Source organism: Procambarus clarkii, chromosome 74, assembly GCF_040958095.1.
Source record: "Procambarus clarkii isolate CNS0578487 chromosome 74, FALCON_Pclarkii_2.0, whole genome shotgun sequence".
NCBI lineage: Eukaryota > Metazoa > Arthropoda > Malacostraca > Decapoda > Cambaridae > Procambarus > Procambarus clarkii.
Window position 1 is genome coordinate 16,999,008 of NC_091223.1, and position 20,520 is coordinate 17,019,527.

The window sequence follows — 20,520 nt, forward strand, 5'->3', positions numbered from 1 at the left end:
TAGTAGGGCTAGCTAGGTTATTTTTTATATTAGAAATTGTAAGACTCGTGTATCCATTTGATACAAGCTCTTTAATTTTATATAATTTGTTATAAACATAGTGAAGTTTGAGTTCTTGTCACATGTGGAACCTAATTAAATCTCAATTATTTCATAGGTTCCATCAAAATCTCTAAGAAGAGTTTTATTATCTACATCAAGTCAAGAGAGCGTTGATATACCATCAATAATGAACTCTACAGAGATTTCGGAGACTTTGCTCGCGAATACAGATTGTGGGGCTCCTTCAAACCTTTCTATTTCAACAATCGAGTTTGACTTTCCGTCAAGCTTGAGAAAGAACCCTAGTAAAGAAAAAGCACATGTTATGTGGAAAAACCCTTCAGATAAGGATTTGCATACAAGGCGAATGACCTACTGCCTGCTTGGTGAAGATGCAGTTATAAATGTGACTGATCAGGAAGTATCAAAAACAAATATTGTACAAGAGGAGGTTCTTGAGCTAGTGTATGATGAAGTGAGAGAAAGTCACACATATGAAGTTGTGAGAGAATCTGACCACAATCAGACAAAAACACTTGTTTCTTCCAAAGAAATAATTAAAACTAACTCTACTCACTCAGAAGAGGTGTGGAGAGTTACTGATGTTTTTCCTGGTAGTTCAGAAAAGTCTATTCCTCATCGAAGGAAAACATTTGCTCGCAGAGGCATGTCCAGATTACAGGAGGACCTTGATGAAGGTGCCATTTCTCCTGAATCTAAGAGTAGTGTTTCAGTTCCTAGTAAGGAAGTCTTCAAGAATATAACTGAAGGTCAGTTACCAGACTGTGAAGCAGCAGCTTCACCATTGAGACGTGACACTTTCGTCGCTTCAAAAGAGGGAAATTTCAGGCCACTCGAAAGAGATGATTTGCCGGACTGTAATGAAATAGCCACACCAATAAGGCGCCAAACTTATATAACTTCTAGTGTGGAAACATTTAGTTCTGTGTCTGCAAGTCAGCTTCCTGCCTGTAATGTCTCAGATTCTCCTATGAGGAGACAAACATTTGTTAAGGAGCAGACAGATATAAAACACCTGGGACCAGTTCAAAAAGTTGGACTTCAGAGTGACAAGTGGATGGAAAACTCTGGTTCATCCAATACCTCCACTCCCACAGTTGGAGTATCTCCACCTTTGGGCCCGGTTTCATTAGGCATGCTTCTAGTTACACCCATTACACCCGGTCCACAAATGCGCCCTAATAATTATGCATCCATAAAAGCTTCATGTATGAACCTTTTAGAGAAATTGAAGACTAGTGAAGAATTCCCAGAATCCCCCAAGCCACATATGCAGTCATGCAAGAGTACAACAGTTAATAAAGCGGAAGACACTTTGGATTATTCACAGTCGGGAATGTGTACAGCTCCCGAATCTCCGTTTTCCGAGTATGAAACTGCTCCGAGTACACCCTCAGAACCAGCTTTAGCAATGGAAGATTTTAACGTTACACTGGAATTTCCAACACCAAAAATTGGTGATACAGTTTCACGAATGAAGAATGTTAACTTAACAGACGTTTCTAATATTTTAGAGTTGGAACTTGCAAACCAGAGGAAGGCTTTGGGGGATAGTATGAGTACTGATAGTCTTGAGAAAACATTCAGTAATAAGGATGAGATGAATAATCAGTGGGATGAATTAAACCCAACTATTTGCAAGAGGCTGGATTTGGAAACAGATTCTGAAACATTTCATGTTAATAATCATGACATACTGATTACCAGGGAAGCTGATTCTGATGCCCATGATAATGCCTTGCCTAACAGATTGAGTTCAGGTACAGTTACTAAAGAAACTTCCATATTACATCCAGATGATCTTGTCATTGTGGATGATCAACATACTAGTTATGAAACCATAGTAAAAGATTTGCCAACATTTTCCCCATCGTTCTTACCCCAAGTAACGGATACACATCATCCTAGAAGAATGAGCACCATTGGGATAACGGATTTAAGTAACTCGAAGCAACATTCCGATCACCGTCGTAGAAGTGAGCCACTTGGACTCCACCTTCCTCCTTACGAGAGTGCTGCCTTGAATGAGCTTCTCTTGTTTAAAGGTGCCAATAAGAGAGAGCTGGAGAATACTAAAGTTGAGGGTCAAAGAGGAGATGAGAATTTTGTTGTGGCATCTCTGGCAGATTTTGACTTCTCTCCTGGTGTTGATCACCGCAGATGTTCAACAAGTATCAAATCTCTTCCCCCAGAGGAGCTCGTAGACCACCGCAGACTTTCTGATAAGGGTCGTAAACTTTTCGTGGAACCTGAGCATGAAGCTCAAGAATTTGGTAAACCAGTTTGTCTCGACTCAAATGCATCTGATCCTTGTATCTCCCAGTGTCTCAGTACAATTATGGAAGTTGAGGAGGGCACTTTTGCTTTGAATAAAACACAGGATTTACCTTCAAATAAGACTCAAGATTTTCCAAAGAATAAATCATATGATATACCATTGAATATGACTCATAGTTTGCATTTAGATAAGTCTCGGGAGTTTCCTTTGGCTAATATTAATGAGTTGCCTTTAAATGAAACTCGGACGGTGCCCATGAGCAGCGGTGCGGAGGTTCCCATGAGCAGCGGTGCGGAGGTTCCCATGAGCAGTGGTGTGGAGGTTCCCATGAGCAGCGGTGTGGAGGTGCCCACAAGCAGCGGTGTGGAGGTGCCCACAAGCAGCGGTGTGGAGGTGCCCACAAGCAGCGGTGTGGAGATTCCCACGAGTAGCGGTGCGGAGGTGCCCACGAGCAGCTGTACAGAGGTGCCATTGAGCAGCTGTACAGAGGTGCCATTGAGCAGCTGTACAGAGGTGCCATTGAGCAGCTGTACGGAGGTGCCCATGAGCAGCGGTACGGAGGTGCCCTCAAATCAGGAGGTTGATTCTTTGAACAAAAATAATGTGTGTGCGTTGGATAACATTTGCTTGAGAGAAACAAAAGAAATATCTTTGAACGTGTCAAATGATTTTCCAATTAACGAGACAGAAGACCCGGCTGTGAACAAAGTGCAAGAATTTTCCTCTAATATAACTAAAGATTTTTCACAGCTCCTGAATCCAGATCTTTTGGAAAATGAAAATCATATTTTTATTCCAGCAAGTCAAGATTCTGGTGAGGTAAAAACTACTATTAATTATACATTTACTAAATTCACAGAAGAACAAAGATACACTAGTACCTGTGAAGAGATTATAACCATTACTGATGATCCTGTTGTGGTTGAAGGCATAGATAAATGTGCTGATAATGCTGAAAGTCAACTCCACTCGGTTAATGATAATGAATGTTCTTCAGTATCAACTGATAGCAAAATAAGACCCCTTTCAACTTCTTCAGAAGACCAAAGCACTTCAAAAGAAAATGATCAGGGGAATGAAGGGCTTTTGTTCATAAAAATCTCTCCCTCACATTCCAAAAGGCTTCCAGAAAAACATTCAAAGGAATCATGTTCGAAGCGTAGCAGAATCACTCCAACTCCTGTATTTCTGGTGACTGAACCATCTCTTAAATCTTCCAAAGAGAAAAGAATTGGTGTTAAAAAACCTGCTGTGGTGTCCAGTAAATGCAAGAGCCCTCGAAACATTAAATCTCTCAAGACAACTGGTGGATTAAAACCATCTTATAGATGCCCAGTAGAACCCAAGATGGAATGCAAGTTAAAGCCTGGAGTTCAGTCTTCAAAAACATTGGGTAAGATTGTTTTTGTTTAATATGAAGATACTGTTGTAAAGGAAATCTAGTATAATTAGATACTTGTATGGGTCACCAATTGTTCAATTGTTAATAGTTTTTTTTAGCTGTGTTGAACAAACAGATGATAGTGGTGCTAAGAGAGTTTGAATGTAGAAGGAAGATGATTAGGGGGCTGTAAATTTGGGCAGGTATGGTAAGTGAATGTGTGAGAAAGCATGGCATACATGTAAAAAAATCTATAAACATTGGCTGCAATCATAATGAAAGCATTGTCGGGTAATTAGTGAATGATATTCGTTTAACAATGTGTGGGGTAATGGACACCTGGTTTATAAGTTGACTTGAGATGATAATGTGGATATTTCAGTACGTACTAATTTCCTAGGATGGTGCCGAATGTGGAATAAAACATTAATAGATACAAATTGGATAAGATTTAGATTAAGGAAAGACCTTGTAAAATGCTGGTTTGTGATTAAGGCTGTCCTTCAGATTTATAGAACAAATTAATGGGTAATGTTATAGATGTGTAATCTCTGGATTTTTTTAAGCATAAGTTAGACATGTTTGATCCTAACCAAATTCTATTATATCAAAGACCAGCCTTGTATCAGCCAATAAGTCTTCTGCAGTTTCCCCATGGTTTTAAAGATCCCTGTCATGTTTGCTTTCATTTGTATGTGTGCTGGCCCTCATACTGTAGCTGGATTTTTGTTTACTGCAGTATGTGGCTCCTTATTTTCCATTTTTGTTTTATCCTTGGCTGTATGTACCCCCTCCTACCGGTCAGCCGTGATTTGGGGTTTGTTGAACGTCCGTCATACTGGTCTCTTGGTTTGCGACTGCCGCATTGTCCTGGAGATTGTTGTAAAGTGGTGGGTTGTTGCTGCTATTTGATCTGTTAGATCAACTTGGACTCTGTAAATTTGGCCACAATGAGGAATTGGAGATATAGGACTTCATCCCCATAATTTCTTTTGGCAGTGAAATCACTATCTACACCCTTTTGTGATAATGAAAATCTTTTTCTATATTAAGCAGGCGTTTCTACTTTTATTAGCTATAGAGAAAGTCGAGTGGACTATTTTAGCAGCAATAATTTGCCTGTAACGACTTTATCGAATCTAACCAGAGATAAACATAAAAAGGTTATTAGCTATTGCTACCCTCTGTTGAAGAGTTCCTGGGAGGAGGTGGTAAGGCATCTGTGCTATGTATGAGTAAGTTTTTTAAATTGCATTCGTCTACTCTTAACTTATCTATGTTGTCAACACTGTACAGTGTTCCTCTATTTTGCTTGAACTTTTCTTGGATATAACAAACAAATTATTTAAGTTCCTTTATTGTAACTACAGTATTATTATTTTTCACAAATGGAGATTTTTGTTTTTCTGACAACTCAGGGCAAAGGAGATCTACTTCCAGTGGAAATTTGAGAAGAACCACCTCAAATTCTAACATCAGCTCAACGATTGAATCTACAAATCTTATTAGCTCTGCATCAGTTGCTGATCTGAGACACCATTCTGACAGTAGTAATTCATCACTCTCCATCAGTGCACTGTCTTCAATATGCCCCCCTCTCTCTGCATCTGCTGCAGATATTACCGTGTTCTCTCACGTCTCTGGGTCGTCCTCGACTTTAAGTCTCGGAAATGTTTCGTCTGCCTCTAACAAAGCGGGCAACAAACGACCAGCATTAAAAAAGAGTATGGGGCTGAGGGTGCCTCATTCTAGACTGACGCTCCTGAAGTTTAAGAAATCAACAGTTGTTCACCACCCGAATCCATATGCCTCAAAGTGAGTAACTTTCAAATTCTGAATTGTAACATTTGTAATCTTGCTTTCCTTACATACCTAAATGGCAAAGCTTTGAAACAAGTGCTTGTGAAAGTCAGTGCATGAGTGTAATGAAATTACGAAAATAGCTAAAAAAGCTATAGCTAAAAAAAAAAGTGATTGGTTAATTACAATGTACAAGTTTAGAAAATTTGCACGATGAGTTATATTTCTTGAAAAATATTATTAGTAGGTATTGAGAAAGAAGGCATTTATAAAAATTACATAATCAAGTTTGTATTCAAATTAACTTGGTCTTATTGTTAGTTTTGTCCTAGCGCTCGAGATCGGCCAACTGGTAATTATGGCATGTTTTTTAAAAGGGTTTCATCAGAATGACCATGTACTGTATATTGCATTTATTTTATTACAGTACTTGCCTTCAGTCGTAAATTATAATCACTGTAGACAATGGCTTATGTTTGATGTTTTATGTAAATGCACGTAAACATAAATGCAGCTTGCATTATGTAACCTTTATCATTGTAGAAATTTATACAGATCACCTTTACTAAAGAAAAGGTAAATAGGGAGGGAATGTTGACCAAACCACACACTAGGAAGTGAAGAGTCGACGACGTTTTGGTCCGTCCTGGACCATTACCAAGTCGATTGTGATAATCGACTTGATGATGGTCCAGGACGGACCGAAACGTCGTCGTCTCTTCACTTTCTAGTGTGTGGTTTGGTCAACATTTTTCAGCCACGTTATTGTGACCTCTCATCTTCATAGGGAGTGAATGTTTTACATGTATTATACTTAAATGAAAATCCAAAAGCACTTGGGTAATTTGTATGAAGAAGTGGGTGCTGTTGTGGATGTTTATCTGGAATGCTTACCTATCAATGACTACGGGGGGTGGGACTTGAATTGAACTGTCGGGGGAGGGAGTGCCAAGCCGTTACGACTATATAGCACTTGAGACTGACTATAGGGGAATAAGATCTAGGTCTTCATGGGGCTAGCTCACTGCCTAGCACCATGATGTGCAAAATATGTATTGAATGTGTGATGTGTGTGTGTTTTTTTTTTTAGTCTTTTTAAGCTCTCCTGTTTCTTTTAGGATGATTTTTAACCAATCCCGCCAAAGGAAAATTCATAATTGTAGTCATGTATTTAATCAGAAAATATCTTAGACATTTTAATTCAATCTAAAAACACAATGTTTGAATATTAGTAAAGAATTTGTAATAATTATGAATGTTTTGCAGGAATATGTACTATGATGACCGATGGATAGAGAAACAAATGAATGGCTTTACAAAGTGGTTAAACTTTATTCTCACACCACCTGAAGAGGAAGATGTTGAATCAAAGGTGAAGAAAGGTAAGTTTTAGCTTTTTAAAATTTACTTTTGTTAAATTAGTAGCTAGTAAAGCAACAACAGATTCAGAAATAATTGGATATGGAGGTACAAAGCAGGGCATATGAATCTGTACTCCAGTAGATTGACGGTTTAGAGGTAGGACCAAAAAAGCCAAAGCTCAACCCCCTCATGCACAACTAGGTATAATTGGTCGAGTAATATTCTGAACCTGACAGCTGGGGAATTGAACAAGTTTAAACGTTTTTCTTCTATTTTTGGTATATTTAACACCTCTAACCTCTTATTTCTCTCCAGTTCAACACAGTTCCAGAAGTTGAAGTTCCATTTAGTTGTCATTGCACTTTTTCCAGTTTTCTTACATGTGTAAGGGCACAAGCTTTTAAGTTGTTCACTGGAGTACAAACTATTGAAACTTGACCTTTACTGCATGCCACACACACACACACACACACACACACACACACACACACACTGTTTTGTATATTTTTGTATATTCAAGGCAGTAAGGGGGCCGGCCGGCCGAGCGAACAGCACGCTGGACACGTGATCCTGTGGTCCCGGGTTCGATCCCGGGGCGCCGGTGAGAAACGATGGGCAGAGTTTCTTTCACCCTATGCCCCTGTTACCTAGCAGTAAATAGGTACCTGGGAGTTAGTCAGCTGTCACAGGCTGCTTCCTGGGTTGTGTGTGTAGTGTGGGGAAAAAAAATTGTAGTAGAAGCAGTTGAGAGTTGAGAGGCGGGCCGAAAGAGCAGAGCTCAATCCCCGCAAGCACAACTAGGTGAATACAGGTAAAGCTGGAGTCTGCCCAATTATAGTCCTGCTAGTCAATAGTTGAACATGCATGCCTGAGCGGAAACATGCACTTCTCTGCCCTAGGGCTAATCAAAGTAAAGATTAAGTTATACAAATGAGGAAAATAATAGTTCCTATAATTAGAAAGGGGTTTTATCTCATCAATGATAAATTCAATCACCAATAAAATGTGGCATAGAAATGGATTCACTAGCATCCATCAGTGATGTCATTGAGATTTCCTCACTGCACTACAGCCAAAATAAGCAACATTTTCCCCCCGTGATAAGGGAACACAATTTAACAATATTAGAAAAAAAATTGGTATTTTTTGTGCACACACGTTATCAAATGCAACAGATGCAGTGCAGGGGTTAAATTAGTCTTCACTTGGTAATTGGAACTATATGATGGGGCCCAACTTCCATTCTAGTTGGCTGAACATTAGAGTTAGCCGAATTACTTGCCAGAAATATCCAAAGTTAATAAATTTGCAATTGGTGGTGCCACAGCCTGGTTACTCCCACCATTTACCCACGCAGTCCTACTGCTTACCCTCGCATTTTCATCATTTACCTGTTTATTCCTACTATTTGCTTGAAAATGAACACAAATTCAATCGGATTACCCGAAGAATTGGGTTACCGGAATTTGGATTTCCGGGGTCTTACAGTATAACCAATTTATTAATACACTTCTTAATTTTTGTAAGACATTTTGTTATTAGTTGCCAGGAATTTTATATATCGATTTCCCATTTGCAGTTGATATGGGACAGCTATGGTCAGAGGCTACAAAGAGCAAACGTGTTGAAGTTGCACCCACAAAAGAAGTTATGTCCTTAAGATCCTACTCTGCAAGACGAAGGTTGAACCGACTACGAAGAAAAGCCTGCCGTTTGTACCAAAGTGATGAGATGGTAGAAGTTGTAATGAACCTTGAGACTGCTATAGATAAAAAATATTTGATGATTCGTAAAGACAGATTGACTCATGCGGATATTGGTAAGCATCTATTGGATTTTAATTTGATAAAGTTAGCAAGATTAAGTATATTTTAGATTATGTTGTTCTCGTTTTTGACAGTAATGATTGCAAAATTAACTTTAATAAAATTAAGTTGGCAGATAACTAGTCTTTAGAAGAGAGTAATGAAATTTTTTCATAAAGCATTATTGCTTATTTCTAGAAAAATCTGTTTGTAGGAATACTCTTTAGTACAATACTCTTTAGTACAATACTCTTTAGCTTTATATAATTGTATGTTTGCAAGTTGCATAGTATCCATGACAGTCTACATGCACACACCCAAATAAATATGTAGCATACTCTCACAATTAAATATAATGAGAATTGGAGCAAAAGGGAAGGCAATTCTTTACACAATCTGAGAGAACTCTATGCACAGAGGAAGCAGTCAGTGTGTGATACAACTCATCTTAATCATGTGCACCTATATATGCATGGGTCATGTGCTGCACATGAGCACTGCTTCCTGAGCAAGTATTACAGTGCTAAAACTTGTGATGGTTTTAAATGCATATATAATGGCTAAATAGTGGAGCCCCAAGAGTTAAAGGTTAGTCCCTATTGACAGTTAAGCACTATCTATTGACTCGTAATTCTCTCTTCATTATTGTAAAAATACACCAAATTTTGATTTAATATACATTCCACATTTATTTTTCAGGCTTGAAACAGTTGATGTTGCAGTTAGTGCTTTGTTACAATCCTCTTTGGTTGCGCATTGGACTGGAAACGGTGTATGGAGAATTACTTCACCTTACAAGTAACAGTGATATTACTGGCATCACCCAGTTCCTAATTACCAGGTTAGTCGGAATTCTGGCACCCAACTCACCCACCGAGGTCTTTCTTAATAGCATGACCACTCATTTTTGACCTGACACCCCTCTTTCCCTGCTCCCTGGTGATATGAGGCCATGCTTTACTGGCTCACTGCTTGAGGTTCTACTAATCATGCTTTGTTATTCTGGAATGGCTCCTATTGAGGCTTCCCTTTTGCTAGCAACATGGATAGCTCCACCTGTTTTGATCCATTCCAGGCTCTTGAAGATATGCGATCACTCCGACCAACAAAAGCCACCAGACAGATAAAGTGAGACAATATAGATAACAGGAAGGTAAACACACGTGAATGAGCCCAAAGCAACTTGCCCAGTCGTGAAGCTGTTCACTAGTAACAGCTGTGCATCACCAGGTTGCTGTGTACCTAGCTACTATATTTTCCCCAGCTGACACGATCATTTAGGCTGGTGTGACGTTTCAACGTCACTCTTTAAATTCCTCATTGCCGTTAATAGCTCTTGCACGTCTGTTTCTGGAAGGGACCTCTCGGTAACTCCCTGAACTTAAGAACTGTACTTGCAAATACAATGAAACTGTACTTAACAGTATATTAGTACATTTCATATTTTCTGGAGGCCCTAAGTTGCTCCTTATTCCCATCTTGTTACCTTCTATGTAGGGTTTAGGGATTGGCATGGGCCAATGTGGCGTCAGTGAAGTGACACTTGAATGCCAGATGACCTAGGTTACTAACTTGTGGCAGTTGTGTGCTTCACAGTTAGGGTTTTACTCTGTGGCAGTGATTATTTGCCTTATTTACATTGTGGTACCTAATATTCTTCAAGCACTTGCTTGTTTTCTTGCACTTTATTTTCTTTGGTATTTTTTCTTGTTTAAAGGTTGATCTGTGATCCCCAAACTGCCCACACCTTTGGGGAACCACCAGAAAAGTTTCATCACATTTAATGCTTGATTTTTCCTTTACAGTATTGTTAAATATAAAATATGTACTAATTAAATATAAAAAATTTATGCGAGTCCTGTTCATATATATACTGTGTTTATATACTGTATATGACATGTAAGCTTGATATATACTTTTTATATTTTAAGGTTGCTGACTAATCCAGACATAGCAGCTGAATATGCACATCCAACAGTGCCACATTCCTATCGTGCTGGCTATGACGACTCCATTAAGAAATTCCAACTGAAGAAATTCCTCTTGTTGGTGTTCTTCTTGGATCGGGCCAAAACATTGCGTCTCATTAACCATGATCCCTGCCTCTTCAACAAGAATGCAGACCACAAAGTATGTTTTTTGTTATCTATGCAGATGTGGGATACAGTGTCTAAGCTAACTTTTTCATAATCATTAGATAAAGAGGTTTGATTGGTTGATTTTTGCTTTTCATTTAGGTATGTGACTAGTTCCTTAACATGTTCATTTGACTGTATGGCAGGTATATTAGATTATTTTATATTTGGAAAGTTTGTGTATTGTTTTTGTAAGGGCATAATGCAAATAATTGATCTCTTAACTTTATTCAACAACACCTTTTTGTTTCTAGAATTGTTTCAATTGCATAGTTAGGAAACCACTCCCATGTTGGCACACAAATCTCAGCTGTTCAAGAATGAGTTGCAGATCATAACACAAACATAACAGGTTTTGTCAGCTGGTAATGACTGTCATTGTTTGTAGTGTAGTGGTAATGAGGAAATTGAAATATGAGGACTGTAGTGCTGCAGAAAGTCCTTGTCTGAACTGTATGAATGAACCTTTGTCTGCTAATGTTCAACTCACAGGAATTTTATGGCATTGAACATTTGAAATGGGGACAGGAGACTGTAAGATGGCTGCACTCTAAGGTGTAGGCCATTACTAGAATTATTAAGACATTTCAATGGATATAATATTGACACTCTAGAATAAAAACAAAAAAAGAGGAACTTGCATTATATACATCAGATCAGACTTGTTCTCTCAAAGCTGCACTAGCTTGGAAACTTTATGCCGTGAAGCACAAAATAAAGCTCGAAGACTTGAGGGGGTTTGAAAGAGGACTAGTGCAAGAATTAAGATTTGAGCTGTGAGAACATATGTAAACTGCCTAAATCAACTGCCAAAGAGGATATGATGAACATGTAAAAAATTTAGGTGAAAATAGACAAGGTGGACAAAGACAGCCTCTTTAGATATAGAAAAAATTGTATAAATGACCTCGGTGAGAGTTGGCAATGCAATTGCCATAAGAAACATGAGGAAATACTTTGAGAGATCTAAAATTGCATCAAGTATAAGAGGGAAAAAAGCAAGGCTTCTGGAACAAAATTGCACCTCACAGCGAGACTGATAGATCAGCATCACCATTAGTCACATTAACACAATCTCCTCCCACCCCCTTTGCCCTAGCCTATACTGAATATACCCACTTAAATTCATTCTCTGCAGCATACTGTACTCTGTATATTTTGTATAATTTGTATTATTGTGCTACATATTCATTAATTGGTATTCTTGCACTAACATGAAAGAAAAGTAGTAAATTGAATTTAATGTCTTTATCCATGTGTCCCTTTGACTCATTATAATAGTGATAAAAAAAATAGTATCGAAAAGCATCACCTTCTTGTCATCCCTTTTGTCATCAAAACAAAAGCATCACCTTTTTGTAATCCCTTAGTTACTTTGAAAATAAGGGATGAGTATTCATTAATAGTCAAGAGAAATATGTATACATGCCTATCTATTTTTTTTTTTTTTTAACTTTGCTGCTCAAAGGTGGTGGTTGCTAGTTCACAAGCCTTCTGCCGTGAAAGGATCAATATTCCTATTTTATGTATGGAGGAGAATTGTAGTGCTGTACTTTTGTTGTACAGACATACATCTTAATATAATGTTTTGAGTATGCAGACAATGTCATGGTAATGTGGCTGAAGCGTTGATTCATAACCCACACTTCTGAAAGTGAAGAAACGATGACATTTCGGTCCATCCTGGACCATTATCACGCTGTGTAACATTTTGAGTAATCATTTTATGTTCACTTTCCTTACAGACAAGCAAGGATATCTTGATTGCCTTTGCCCGCGAGTTTCTTTCTGGCATTGGGGATATAACCAAACACTTGGGTTACCTGGGCTACAATGTTAGCCACAAGCAGACAGTCCTGGAAGAGTTTGGTTATGCAGTAACAAATTTGGCTGTGGATTTACGTTGTGGTGTCCGATTGACGTAAGTAGAATTCAAACGTGTGCATGTATTGAGAAATTTAAGTACCATAATGTACTTCATCAGTTTTAGTGCCATATGTGAGTAGCACACATGCATGGCTGAATAAGTGTTGGTTTACTTCACCTTTCAAATAAAAATACCACTTGGATGCTTTTATTAGTTGCCAGAAAGAGTAAGTTTTTTCATGGGCTTGTTACTAAATAGTGAATTTGTGCAGCACTCAAGGTGCAGGACCCCATTTAGGCAGCAGAGTTTGCATTACACTTCTTGCATTGATTTGAGCACATTTGGTGCTAATAAAAGTAGATGAGGTACGGGATGATTTTTGTCTGTAGCATTAAAATATGGCTCGTTACACACAGGATATTGCCAAGATGGCACCGGTATATAGATCAAATGTGGACAGTGAAAAAGTGAGTAAATTTTAACATGGGGTGAGGTGATGGCTGTCTTATTACTACTAAACAGAGCTTGTGTATAGGTTACAGTTGTGAACTAATTTTTGTTTATGTAATGATGTAACAGGTCTGTAACCTGAACAAAAATTACTACTGCATCAGTGACTCGAGCCTAAATCTCGTAATTATATTAAGACTGGCACACATTTCCTTACACCATATTGTGTGCTGGATAGTATGTTGAATTCGGAGGCTCACCGTGCAGTGATTACAATAATGGGTGGAATATGACAAATTTTGTAGGAATATGCCTCTGGATGGATATACTGTACAGTTTTTGCCGAATAATAAAAAAATATATTAACCCTTTGGTGGCAGTTATGACATTGTTAAAGATTGCTAAAATAAATATTTACCTACTGGATACTTGTTGAATTTCAGGCGTGTGGTGGAAATGTTGACCCAGAAGTTTGATTTAAGCTCCAAGTTGCGTGTTCCAGCTATTAGTCGCCTGCAGAAGATCCACAACACAGATGTTGCAATGGCTGCTTTGGAGGGTGCAGGCTGTGTTGGGGTCAAGACCAAGTTCCCATCCAAGGATATTGTTGATGGTCATCGGGAGCAAACACTCGCCCTGCTTTGGACAATCATTTTTAAGTTTCAAGTAAGACTGTTAAAATCATTGATGATACTTGTATATATATTATGAGGTGGGATCTTTCGATTGAGTAAGTCGAGTGGTCGCTGATTTCGTGGACACACACAGAAGGCTTTACCATCTTACCATTAACAAGATTGCTTGTGTAATAAAATTAAGGGTTCTCTCCTGGAATTGGCTTAATAAGGAATAGTTTTTGTTTACAGAATTGTGCATATTCTAGAATTTAGTTTAAATTAATATAACTTTGCAAAGCTCTCATTATAGTATTTGTCTTCAGTGTGAATGCTGCTATAGTGGGCCTTTACTCTTATCAAATTCCTAAAAAGTCTGAACAGTTTGTATTTGGGGCAAATTTGTAAGTGGAACTAACAATTGTTACAATAAGGCTTGTTTGCTTATGCTACTGTTGAAATGCAGTCATGTTAGCATATAACTTAATTGTAAACTATTGTATATAACCTAAAATCTATTAAACCTAAATTATATTATTTTGTTAAATGATGGCTGTCTTGAAAATAACATTTGAGTGAATCGTGGTTGCATCATGTTCTTCATCCATACTGATTAGAGTTTAAGTCTAAATATTGGTAAATATTGAACTGTAAAATACAAATAAATTAACGACATTAAACTAGCATGCAACAAATCTGCTCCATATAATTTGTTCAGGTGAGTTTGCACTCTTTTCGGTTTAATACAGAATAGTAGTGGTTTTCATGAATTTAATCAAACTTAAGTATCATATGAGTGTAATGTGTGTTTCTTGTTTTCACTCTTTTCAGGTCCTCGGTGATGATATCTGAGACCCGTTTGCGTGAGGAGATTTACTACCTTCACAGGTCTCTTGTTGTGCGTTCTCAACTTGAAGCTCCGGCCTGTGCGGGTTTAGAGCTCGTGTCCGAGGCAGTTACTGAACTAAGCCTCTTATCGAAGAAAGAATCGGGAACAACGGAGACTCTGCTCTCCTACCTGAAGTTGTGGGCTCAGTTTACTTGTGCACATTATGGACTGGATGTAAGTATTTGTGGTTCATTTAGTTTTAAATACCACTACTATGATTAATAGAGCTATTAGGAAAGTGTTCACAAATTTAATAATCAGTAATATATCATTTTGTATGATCTTGTACAGCCCATTCTCCTGTTTGGGTAGTACCTATAGTAACGGTGAGGACCATAGTATAGTACATATACCAATGTATAACACAATTACGAAGTAGAAATAGGTACTATTGAATTGGACAAACTGGAAAATATTTTCTATTGCAAAGACAAACTAAACTAACCTTCCCTTCCCTTCCCTTCCCTTCCCTTCCTAGGCCTAATACATACCTGAAGCCTAATATAGTACATGTGTGCTATACTAGGCCTAGAAATATATATATTTTTTTAATATAAAGTGAACAATACAAAATTCTACTATCTAATTGCTTAGTACATCAATCTTTGTACTATGGTGTACATAATTACAAAAACTACTATCTAATGGGTGGATTGTCTTGTAAATTTTAATGTTTGTAAAGTGCTAATATTGTAAATTTATTAGAATGCAGTTTAACAGTATTTTATAAGTAAATTGCTGCATTTATACTGGAATCAAATTTAAATGTAAAACATGAAATAAATTACGAAGATAGGTGTAAATTTTAATGGATGTGAAAACCGTATAATTTGGCCTATTCAATTTTTTTTTTTTTTTCCTCCCCCAGGTTGATAATCTGACCGTGTCGTTTTCTGATGGGCGTGCATTGTGTCTTCTCTTGCACCATTATCATCCCGACCTGATGCCCATGAGCCTCATTAACTGGAAGACCACACAGACGCTGCCAGCTCAGGTAAATGCTTGGTTATTGGTAGACTAATTACCAAAAATTACTAATTAAACATCATTTGTTGGGTAATTCTCTTTAGATCGTGATTGGTTCTGTGTTAGCTATTTAAACTCGTTTGCATATATTGTAATATGTACATGTGCTTATTTTGATTTTGCTTTAGGCAACAATTATACAGTATTTCTACAAGAAATTGTTTTTAAGAGTAATATCAAGAAAAGCACAAGTATGGTAAAAATTAGTAGACTATTTGGTGTGCAGATGTCCATTTTAATCGAAGGTGATGCAGAATGGCACGGATCATGAACAATTTGATCCAAATGGGTCTCAATAGGAATTAAAAAGAATATAATATCAGTGTTAAAGTATTGGCATAATTTTATGCCAATACTGACAAGGTAAAAAAAATAGGTCGAAACCATGGATACTAATGCAGTGGTACATTAGTACAAGAGGTCCACTGAAAGTTAGAATATTGAGTTGATCTAAATACTGTATTAAAGATGGTGAATTTTGATTGGAATCTAAAGAATGCTGGATAATTGGTCTGTTATTTATAGAATCATAATAAAGTAGCCCATATATTGCCATCTGTTCATACTCATTTTATTAATTTCCTGCAATGAATGTAATTAGATTATACCCTGTGAAATAATTACATTATTATGTTCGTATCCAAAGACATGCCATCATCCATCTGAGCGGTTCCAGTCAAAACGTGTGTACAGTGTTTTATATTGCTTCTATTTGTTTTCTTTCATTGATTTTATAATTTTTTTTCTCAGGGTATTAATTTGGATAGCTCACTTGATGACAGTTTTAGCGAGATGACCTATGCTGATATGAGCACCAAGGACGAATACAACCAAAGGCTTGCAAATGAGAGAGAGAACTTTGCTGTTTTCATTGATAAGGTATGTTGTGTGGGAGAGGCTATTCTTTTAACTCTATATAAACTTTGGATGATAAGGAGAGATGACGGGGCAGACTGTATGAACTGCACTCTTTAGGAAATAAACCGGATTCTAGAAAGACTGGTAAAGTGTGGACTCATTTCACATACAAGGTCTTATTACTACAAGGTCGGATTTATTAAAGCCCTTACAGGCTAAATGCTACAGCTCTTGACTAGACTTTTCTCTCTCATTGTCACAACTTAGTGTTCTGTTTAACCAGGCAGGCTTCAGGTTTTAATTGTTCTAGTCCAGAATTTGTATTTATTAGTCTTCCTAATTGCAATTGAAATACATGAGATTCTAGTCTTGGAAAATGATGATAATGACGCTTCCTTTAAATGGGGGAGACAGAATTTTTTACTATATTATTGGGAGGAATGGAAGTTTGTATGATATCCTTTGTGAATGAAATGTGTGTGTGTGTATGTTACAACTGTCGTGATTTGAGTATGTTTTGAGATTGTATATTTAGAACAGTATCTGCTTTTAACATTTAAAATATGTAATGGTTTAACCTTAAACAGCGGTTATCGTCATTGTCTATTCACAGGGTAAATGCGGTTATCACATGAAGATTTAAAAAATTATCTGGGTTTTAAATGTATGATGCAAATAGATATAATAGGTCTCTGTGGATGTAAATAAAGTGATAAAACAATCGGTATAACATTAGAGGATGAAATAGGAAGTGTCAGCATAGTGCACAGGTGCCAGATACCGCCTTGTAGAGCAACTCCACCCAGTGAAACGATAAATATTTACTTACTTTGGAGTTTTCTTGCATTCTGTATACAAATTAATAATTCGGCAATTTTTAGGTGGGTATGATTATTTCTCCATAGCCGTTATCTAAGGGTTAATAATGTGAACATGTCAATGTATTCTGTGGAGGCATAAATTTAAACTCTAGGTTTTATTCTTGTAAACTTCAGTAAAACCATAAATATTACCTTATGTATATGTGACTAGGTTACAAAAAAAAATAGTAAAACTGTTTTGGCAAAGGATTATTAAATGTATAAAGTTCTGGTAAAGTTTTCGTGGAATGATATAAATGATATTAGTTGAGCTTGTAGTATTTTAATTATTTTGTTACTAAGGTGTCTCAACTTGATGGAATCCCATTGGTGATCCGAAGCAACGATATGATCAACACTATCCCTGACGAAAAAGTAACGTCAACCTTCGTGGCATACCTCTGTGCTCGGCTTCTGGATCTCAGTGAAGAGATGAAGGCTGCGAGAATCATACAAATGGCTTGGAGGAAACATCTCGCAGCCAAGAGGCTGGAACAGCTGAAGGTAAAATATGGATAAAGTTGTCGTGTAGCTTTTTTCCTGCTCAGGATTCTTTCCAAAGTTTAAAGTAATTGTTACATAGGATCTTTTAATATATCAAAATATGTTAGCAGCCAAATATAATATCCAGTATATCAAAATAGACGGCTTTGTTCTAATGCAGACAACTAAAGGACTAAGATTAGTTTATCTATTTCTAAGCCATTTTTAATGTTAAGGTTTTATAAAGTACCTAATAACACAGTAGTATTTTGTTTACTGAAGACCTGGTGATTTCTAATATCTATCGAGGAATGTTTATTTTGTGTTGAAGGTTTAGTTTTGTTAGCTGCAACAGTTGCATTATATACATGTGTGTTTTTTAAATGCAGAAATAGCTATTAACTTTATATAATAATTTAATGTTGCTCAATGGTGACCACTGTAGCATTTCAAAATGCAGTGGTCACCACCGCATTTTGTGACCGGTGCGGGTTTTTAAATTAATCAAATATTACTGTGATGCCCTTGCCACTATATCCTTGCGTACATCAGAAAACACTAATATAGCATGTACAGCCGACTTGTGATCTTGTAAATCACATGTCATGAGTTTGTGGTGTTGCCAATGTTCAAAACCCAAGTGCTTCAGTATTGTGTAGGAAATTAAGGAAGTGTTAGAGAAATATAAAGAAGTATGAAAAAATGACAAGGAAATGCTAGGCTTTGAAAGTACAGTGGCAGGTATTTAAATATTTAACACACTTAAGTGTCTTGCCAAAAAGTGAACAATCAATAGCAGAATATAACTTTAGTATTTATTTAAAAAAAAGACTTTAGTTGCAATAATTACATAGGCTCCATGTGATTTTTAAGTACAGCACAGCACAATATAAAATTGGATTTTTTGTTTGTAATAAATGAATACACAAATAGGTTATACTGGTAGGCATCCTTCATGCATGGAAGGGGCACAGTGCCGCTGGATATAGAAGGGCAATGTAAATTGCTCTGTTTTGCTTGTAGTTTTATTTGGCAGAACTCATAATACAGAATCATAGCACATCAGGAAATTAAGAGCAAAACCACTTTATTTTCTGCTGGTTGTTTATCAACTTCCATACTAGCAATGGCTAATTTTCTCTATATGATGTCTTATTTGTTCTCTTCTTAACATCTACTTCTTGTCTGTCTTCATGTGCCTCTGTAACACAGCTAATGTCAGCTACGCCATGAAGTGAAGCCTAACTCATACCCTGCCTCGTCTTGTTACACTGTTTTTAAATCATTCCGTCATTGTCGTTTTTGTTTTTCAACGGTACGCACGACATCATTTAGTACACGCTGCTTGTTAGCCGCCTAGTCTGTTACCTCGGAGTCGTGTATGTTATGGTGATCGCTTGCTTGTACTCGATTCTTAGTGTTAGTTCTCGTCACCTGCCTTCATAGCTTAATCCTTGAACCTCCTTGCTGCAGTTGCTAGCCGTGTTTATTACGCTCAATTTCATGAAAGCGACCAAAGTTCAGGTTACTAAAAACAAACATAAAATCTCTCTATAGTTTCTGTTGGCATATTTTCAAACTTTCTAATTTTCCTTTTTCATAATTTTGTGGTTTCCCTGGAGTAGGTTTCACACTGATGCTGCATGTTATAGGCACATGGTATAATATATTGGGTATAGTATTTTGAAGATTCCTTGATGCTCTTGGCATTCATCCTTGAATTTTCCGGATGCTGCTGCTGCTTTGTTAATAACAATGCCTGTGGCATTAAGGCTGGTATTATATAGTCTGAAAAATGTGTGTGTATTCAGGCTTTGTCTAGTGTATTTGTTTACATTGTGTTACTTTGAAGAAATGCTCTTGCTTCTTTAATTTAAAAAATTATATTACCTTTTAAGTTTATCATTTTAATAAATTGGACACATTATTTTTTTAACTGAACATTTGTATAATTTATGCAATACAGTGATGTATTACTGAAGGTATTTAGATTACAACAGACATTAGTTCTTCACTTCCTTCTTTCATGTAGATTAACCTCTAAAAATGTGTTGATATGAGAGATGACGATATCTGACCTGTGTGTCTTTCAAAACAGTGTACATTTTTTATGTAAATAAAACTGAAAATTATATTAGTGTGTTTTCTCACCTTCCTGGGGTGTACTGTACTGTTTTGAAGGATATCACAAGTTGGTCAAAAGGAGGACTTCTGGAGAGGTAAATTAAATATCCTCCAAATTAAAGGCAGGGCACAGAGTATCAAACCTGGTTAAATACTGGTTTGAAAACAGAGTTGTCGATTTATAGCATACCTTGAGGTTACCTTGAGGTGCTTCCGGGGCTTAGCGTCCCCACGGCCCGGTCGTCGACCAGGCCTCCTGGTTGCTGGACTGATCAGCCAGGCTGTTGGACGCGGCTGCTCGCAGCCTGATGTATGAGTCACAGCCTGATTGATCAGGTATCCTTTGCATAGGTTACATAATGTGAATGAGTGGGTGGATGTAAATAGGAGCGGCCTCATATGGGTCTATAAGCCTTCTTCGGTTTCCTTTACTCATATTATTGTTTGTGTAGTCAACCAAAACTATACTGAAACCATGATAGATTATACTTCTGTTTGAATAATCATAAGAATTACAAAAATTAC

At 37.1% G+C, this 20,520-nt stretch overlaps 1 protein-coding gene across 1 annotated transcript in view; it reads left to right on the plus strand.

Moving 5' to 3' along the window:
• LOC123767405 (serine-rich adhesin for platelets) overlaps positions 1–20,005 on the plus strand; it is a 32,391-nt gene extending 12,386 nt beyond the window's left edge. Inside the window, exons 6-17 of the mRNA XM_069313014.1 lie at positions 158–3,734; positions 5,141–5,537; positions 6,789–6,904; positions 8,464–8,703; positions 9,389–9,530; positions 10,621–10,819; positions 12,570–12,745; positions 13,585–13,809; positions 14,590–14,818; positions 15,513–15,638; positions 16,421–16,549; positions 17,692–20,005. Coding sequence (XP_069169115.1) covers positions 158–3,734; positions 5,141–5,537; positions 6,789–6,904; positions 8,464–8,703; positions 9,389–9,530; positions 10,621–10,819; positions 12,570–12,745; positions 13,585–13,809; positions 14,590–14,818; positions 15,513–15,638; positions 16,421–16,549; positions 17,692–17,907 — 5,772 coding nt within the window. The 3' untranslated portion in view covers positions 17,908–20,005. The remainder of the gene's footprint in view (positions 1–157; positions 3,735–5,140; positions 5,538–6,788; positions 6,905–8,463; positions 8,704–9,388; positions 9,531–10,620; positions 10,820–12,569; positions 12,746–13,584; positions 13,810–14,589; positions 14,819–15,512; positions 15,639–16,420; positions 16,550–17,691) is intronic.
• The last annotated feature ends 515 nt before the right edge of the window (positions 20,006–20,520 follow it).